Here is a 6704-nt window from a genome sequence, read left to right as displayed (position 1 = left end):
AAGCAAGTCTGTCCATTAGATCTCTTTACTGCCTTTGGAGAGTTACGACTAATTCTTTACAGGACCTGATACGGTTGGCACACGATATGTCCCTTAGTTTGAAGGCTGGGGTGTAAGGGAGAGTGGGGAGGACTGAAAAGGTGTGTTGTGGAGTGTGTTTGCTGACACAGTCACCATGGCCACTGAACCACAGTCATCTGAGAGACTGTCCACTGGGTCCTTCCTGAGACCTCCCAAGACGGGTGTTTTCTTCAGGCAGCAGCACTGAAAACTACCCCAGAGTCAAGGTCAACTTTTATTGCACAGGAACCAAAATTATTTCCCCTCCCCCCTTTCCTGAGCTGGAGACCTCCAAGTGCAAACATGGCTGGGGATGCCTCGCCGCTCGCTCCTCCGGCCAGCAGGGAGCGCTCCACCAGGATGCCTCCAGGAGCACCTTCTTCAAAGGGAAGTGTGAGGTATCATGTTGGCCCAAGCAACCTGGTCGGTCAGTCGCCATTCTCAAGCAACTTTTGTAAGTTATTCTGTATCTTGAAATAATAACAGAGAAGTCCCTGTTATTAAATAGAATGGAACATATTAAAGGCATATTTGCTATGGCCTATGTAAAGCTTGAGATTATTCAAAAAAGCTACGCATGCCTTAAATTTGGATCAGGCAAACAAATGCTTTTTAATGGAATAGAACTCTGTTTGACAATCCACATTACGATGAAAAAAGAGAGGGTTGGAAAAGAAAGTGTGGCACAATGATGAAAATGTTGGTGGAGACCAAGAGAAACAGATGGAAGAAAAAGAACAGCAGCATGGGAGACAACATGTATGACCAAAAGCATCTGTACACACGGGGAGCTGGTCTTCACACAGCCCACTGGATGGCCTGAATCAGACAAACACCACATAATAATGTTTAATGCTCCTATTAGATATCATACGACATTTCCCAGTAGAGTGTGAAGTTCACAGGGACAGGGACCGTGCCATATCTTTGGATCGCAAGACTACAGTGTTGAATGTGAAAAATGTGCTTAGCAAATATTTGTTGAGTAAATGAACTTTAAAGAATTCAGAGCAAGGAACCCTGAGGAACAAAAGAAAGAGACTGTGTTCCTGTGGAAGGAGAGTCTGTGACGTCCTGCAGGCATGCACTGGGTGAGTGAAGAGGAGGGGACCTCACATGTCCATGCCAGGAACTCCACGCATGTTCACCGTAACCATGCACCGCCACTACCACACAGAGACAGGCGTTACACGTAAAACTGGGGGCCAGAGAGCTGCAGAACAAGAGCAGTTACACAGACAGTAAATGGCAGAGTAGGGGTAAGAACAGAGGTCTGATTCCAGAATTTATGCTCTTTCTTCCATACTGTTCCACCATAACTGCCATTTCCAGTACTAAGAAAAAAGTATTTACTTCTTTACTCATAAAAGGTATTGCCTTCATCCTCCACATTTCTACTTTGTACCACCCGCCCCCCCAATCCCACAGGACCAAAGATAAAAGTGGGACTGGGAAGGTAGAAAACAACAAACCAAGGACTGATATCCAAAATACATAAAACATATCTACAAAGACAAAAAACGCAAAAATAAAACAAAGGAGATAAACAGGCAATTTACCGAATAAAATCTACATGGCCAATAAATATATAAAAGGACGTTCACCAGCAGTAGAAATCAGGAAAATGCAAATGAAAACCATAATGAGATCCGATCTCCCACTGTGAGGCTGGTAGTAGGGAGCCAACAGGGACTAAGATCATGCCAATGGGAAGAGAATTTGAGGAGACATTTGAAGATAGATCACATAGGACTTCTCAGCTGATGAGTCAAAAGGAGGAAGTTAAAAAAAATTATTCTTAGATTTCCCTGAAAAGACCGTGATGCCAGGAACAGAAACTGGGTGGTAACAAGCAGGGCATATCAGGAGGATTGCACATGAGGAATCCCGGAAGGAGAGCAGAAAGGAATTGCTGGTAGAGTAAAATGAGCTGAGACAGGGCTCCCACATCCCCACGGCACGTAGCTGGTTTCACCACCATGTTGTTCTGCTTCACAGCCAGATTGCCTCTGGCTGGAGAGGCAGGCCAATCAAGAAGAACATGGAGGAGGCCTGGTAACATTCTCTGCTTCGATTCCTTTGAGCCATGTGTGCAATATATAACTTTGTAGAACGTCAACATATGCATTTTGACCCTAAATCCACTTCTGATGCTTCTGCTCTGGGACGAAGGTTTCTATTGGTATACAGGCCTCTTAGTTGAGTAGTTGAGCTCGCTCCAAGCTCCTGTTTTTCTGTCCCTCATCACAGAATGTGGGGTCCTAGCCAGGCCCAGCAGGAAGATGGGAAGAAATTCGGGAAAGGCAGCAGGAGTCGGTGTGCTTCTGGTCCAAAGAAACCAGTGTATGCCAGAGTGAGCAAAATGGAAAATTTAAATCCCTCTATTCATTCACTTGGTCAGCATGGAAGCGAAACATTGGTAAACATTTCATTACAAAAAAAAAGTTAAGAAAATTATTTTAAATTCTCAGCAACTAACATTTTAGAAAGGCAAAACAATTCTGGCTGCTACCCCATACCTTCTCTAGGTTGATTTTGGATTTAAAAGAGAAAAAGTTTTCAAGTCAGCCCATAGATACAGTGATTTAATAGGAATTATCTGGCATGTGTTGGTTTAAGAACAGAAGTCTGGAAACACCTTTGCTCTCAATACTTCAGTGGTTAAATGCTAGATAACATTTAGTGTAGCAAAACAAACAGTGTGACTCATTTGTATTTCACGTTTCTTCCCAAGTAAGCACAACTGCACTACTGTGGAAAGCTACTGGGCACTTGCGGGTTGGAACTGAACACTAAACTCTTGCCCTTTCCTTAAGGATTAGGATAAGAAACAAAGTTTTTGATGGGAAGAGATAAACATGTTGAAAGGAGTAAGAAATGTGAATTACGTTTAACTTTGGGGTATTTCCGGCGCGCCTACCTCACTCTGGTTCATTCTCCTATTGAGATCTAAGGGTTCCACAAGTGTAAGGACAGGTCGGCCCTAACGTCGCCTATAGGATGATACCTTTAAAGGTAAAAGGCACATCAGTAGCCTTATCAGCAAGGGCTAAGGCTGGATCCTGAGGGGCAGTAAAGCAGGGGGTTTCCAAGCACGAACCTGAAGTCACACAGACCTGCTTCAAGTTTCAGGTCTGCCAACTTTCTAGATGTGTCTCCTTGAGCAATTTAATAGAAACTTGGATTCTTCCTGTCAGATGGGAACAATGGCACCCATCTCCCAGGGTTACAGCAGGGAAGGAACGCAGTGCTTTCCGTATGGCAACAACTGGCCTGGCTGGAGGTAGGGCTGCACCTTCTGGCTGGGACACTCCCTGCTGCGTCCCTCCCCTGAGCCCTGTGTCAGGGGTCGCTTGCCACTGGGCCCTATGGCACAGAGCAACATTTCTAACCAAGGAGGAAAAGCAGAAGACAGACTAACAAGGAAAATGAAATTGAAACCTATTTCCTTGTGGGAATAACAAACAGTCTTTCACATTGACCACATAATCCCCTGGCTGGGTTTGGTCACGGAGGCTGTCTGCTGCATCAGAAGTGTTTTAATGTGTAACCACTGATCTATGGCAAGTGATAGGCACTACCGCGACTGCCCCCAACACAGGCAAGAAATCAGTCACCTTTTCTAATTTCAGTATGTTAACCGTAAGCTCTCGGCAGAGGACCTCCACGTTTAATGGTACTTGTGACCCCAGGCTGGAAGATGCTGCCTGCCTGTAAGAACAAAGAGAAGAATGACTGTGGGCAGGAATGGCAAAGAAAGAAGTGGAATAAACACATTGAAAATGTATCTGAACAGAAAACTAGGTTATAATAGAAGAGAGTGAGCATTGAACTTGTTAACATCAGAAAGGCCCTGCAGAAATGCGCTGGGGGATTGGTTCTTCACCGTAACAGCTCAGCCAGAATCCTCTTCAGCTGTTTTGGTTTAAGTGGCTGTGTTGTGCCTCGGCTTCCTAACAAAAATCATACAATTATTCTCAAGCATGTGGTTTCTTAATCCTTTTTATTAGTCTCCAGTATCTTCTCTATCCCCACTACAGCATAAATTTGCAAGAATTACTGCTCTTCTCAGTCATATATATATTTTGTGTGTGTGTGTGTGGTGGGGGGAGCAGGAAGCCTTTACATGAGAAGTTTCAGAACATTTAGAAATGTCTTTCATTGAATTTCTGTTGAAGTGTGAGCCTTTGTAGTTCTTTGAGACTTGCCATACAGATGTAATTTGCTCTTGTCTTATGACGTATCAGATGTATTCATTATCTACCATTAGTCTATGTACGGCATGGGCTCTTACTCTGGGGTCCACTGGGGCCCTATAGCAGCTAATACTGTAGGAAATTTAGAGATGTATTTTTTTTCCCCCCTGGAGATATGATCTAAAGCTGTTTATCTGATTTTCATGCTAAGGTTAAGAACCATGGTCTATAGCTTCTCTGTATTTCTTGGTTGTAATTTATTTGTAGCCATTAAGTTTTTAGATGGTTCTAATATATTTTACATATGATCCATTTTTGAGATATAGGCACTTGGTAAATTATTGATGATTATCTAAATATTAAGAAAGCAATCAGATGTTTTTTATTTTCTAGTACTAAAACAGTTTTTTATCATTGATCCATACTATCAAAATCTTAGATCCCAAAAAAAGAAATTGAATCTAAATTTTTCAGTTTCTAAGGGATCTGAGACCCAGAGTACTGACTTATCAACATAAAACTCTTGACAATCCATAGGCTATACTTATAGTAACAAAGCTGGTACAAAGTATGGATTCAAACCAGATTAGGCATGTGGATTTAGGAACCTGAGCATTGTGGCTGGATTAATTACCCTCCACAGAGAAAGATACTGGGGAGGCTCAGGTCCTGTGAAAGTACTTTATTAACAGACTTTTTCATCATAGGTGGCTCCCTGATCTCATGTCATGTATGATCTTTGTGACTTTTCCTTTAAATGATTAATTTTTTAGATTGTACCTCTTCTTGAGTTGATTATTTAAATAGTAGAATAAATATTTCATCTGCCTTTGTTAGTGGAATTTCCCACTCATCATCACCAAGTTAACCGGTGGTAACTGCACACGGTGTACATTTTCCTGAAATAAACCCTTATTTGATAGTGAACAGAATAGTCTGCAATAATCTAGAGTCACTCCTAATTCTAAGTGTATTAACATTTTGAACAAGGTGGGAGAGAAGTATAGGCAAGGTATGAATCTATTCCAAATCATTCTTTAGGCTTCTGTATTACTGGTTCAAGTGTATATTCATGGTTCAAAAATAACCTTATGCCAGAATACTATTAACCCACAGAATAAGACTTTTAGGTAATGGTTAGAGTATAGAGAAAGGCCTTGGAGTGATATAGCATAATAGTTCTCCAAGTGTAGACCTCAGGCTGGCACTGTCAACATCACTGGGAACTTGACAGAAATGCAAATTCCCAGGCCCACACTCAGATCCACTGCATCAGAAACTTTGGGGAATGGACCCTGTAATTTGTTTTAACAAGCCCCCTGAACTATTCTGAAGCACACTGAAAACAGCCTGACCCAGTCCTAGGCTGTTGCTTACAGCCAAGTAGCCATAGGTAGACTGGGAAGCCTCTGGTCTTCATAGTCATACAGACCTACATTTGAATCTTGATTCTATTTCAGACTAGAAAAGATTAACCAAATTCTTTCTCAGTCCCAGTTACCTCATCTGTAACATGGGATTAATAGTTACCTTGTGGGGTATATAGAGAGATAAAATGAGAGAAAATTATATTTGTGAATGTATATATCCATTCTACTAGAGTCTCTAGCACATGGTATGTACTCTGTAAAGGAATATCTCTACTTTTAAAACTTCTGCTAAAAGTATGTTTTCTAACATGGGATAACTTGCTTTACTTTTTAGGCAGTGTGTCAAAAACCTCATGGAAATGGGTTTAAAGGAAAGGGCGCGATGTCTGAATAGGTTTCATTAGTTCAGGCATGTAAAAATGACTGTGATGGAAAATTTTCACAGTCAAGAGTTTTGTAAATAAACGGGCTAATATAGAGTTAGAGGCAATGAAATGTGCTGAGTTACTTGAATTACTTCTTTCCTCTGAATGTCTTGACTCCTTGCCATTTTACTAAGATAAACTTTTATATTGTAATAAATGGGCCAAGGTCACAACTGAGTCTTAGGTTAACAGAACAAGACAATGTAAAATAAGGCTTGTTTCTTGCCTTACCACTGACAACACTATAGCCACTCAAGAACATGCACAATCAGGTTATTTATGTCTAGGACCTTCCTACCTCTTCCCACATATACACTTAAAATGTCTCATACAAAATGTATCCTTAATTAACATTTGCCATGAAGGTTGCTAAGCTCAGGTCAAACACCACACTAATCTGAATAGCAAGCAGATGACGGCACGGGAGGGAAATGTCTTACTCAGCATGATGGCTGTCCACAGTGGAGGTCAGTGATCCCAGCCGCTCCTCCAGAGTATTAATTCTATATCTCATGTAGAAGGTCGAGATGATTAGTGCACAGACACTGGGAAGGAATAAAAGGGAAATCTCAGTGGTTAATGGCCAGCCCCAGATGTTTATGAAATAATAAACTCAGAGCCAGTGCACATTTGAGGGAGGGTATTTTCTAAAA

The 6704-nt window shown here is 41.6% G+C and overlaps 1 protein-coding gene across 12 annotated transcripts in view; it reads right to left on the bottom strand.

Moving 5' to 3' along the window:
• Positions 1-282: 282 nt before the first annotated feature.
• The window catches only part of GRAMD2B (GRAM domain containing 2B), a 117148-nt gene continuing 110726 nt past the window's right edge, over positions 283-6704 (bottom strand). For 6 of the 12 annotated variants that reach the window (XM_090276639.1, XM_090276637.1, XM_090276638.1 and 3 more), the window contains 3 exons: positions 6492-6596; positions 3678-3771; positions 283-554 (listed from right to left, as the gene is read on the bottom strand). In XM_090276639.1, the coding sequence (XP_090132765.1) occupies positions 489-554; positions 3678-3771; positions 6492-6596 (265 nt within the window). In that variant the 3' untranslated portion in view covers positions 283-488. The remainder of the gene's footprint in view (positions 555-3677; positions 3772-6491; positions 6597-6704) is intronic. The other 6 variants (XM_090276642.1, XM_090276641.1, XM_090276644.1 and 3 more) reach the window with 2 other exon arrangements.

This window comes from Furipterus horrens, unplaced genomic scaffold (assembly GCF_987537825.1).
Source record: "Furipterus horrens unplaced genomic scaffold, mFurHor1.1.pri manual_scaffold_5, whole genome shotgun sequence".
NCBI classification, from domain to species: Eukaryota; Metazoa; Chordata; class Mammalia; order Chiroptera; family Furipteridae; genus Furipterus; species Furipterus horrens.
The sequence above is the reverse complement of the archived record's forward strand: the minus strand, read 5'-3'. Positions and strand labels throughout refer to the sequence as shown.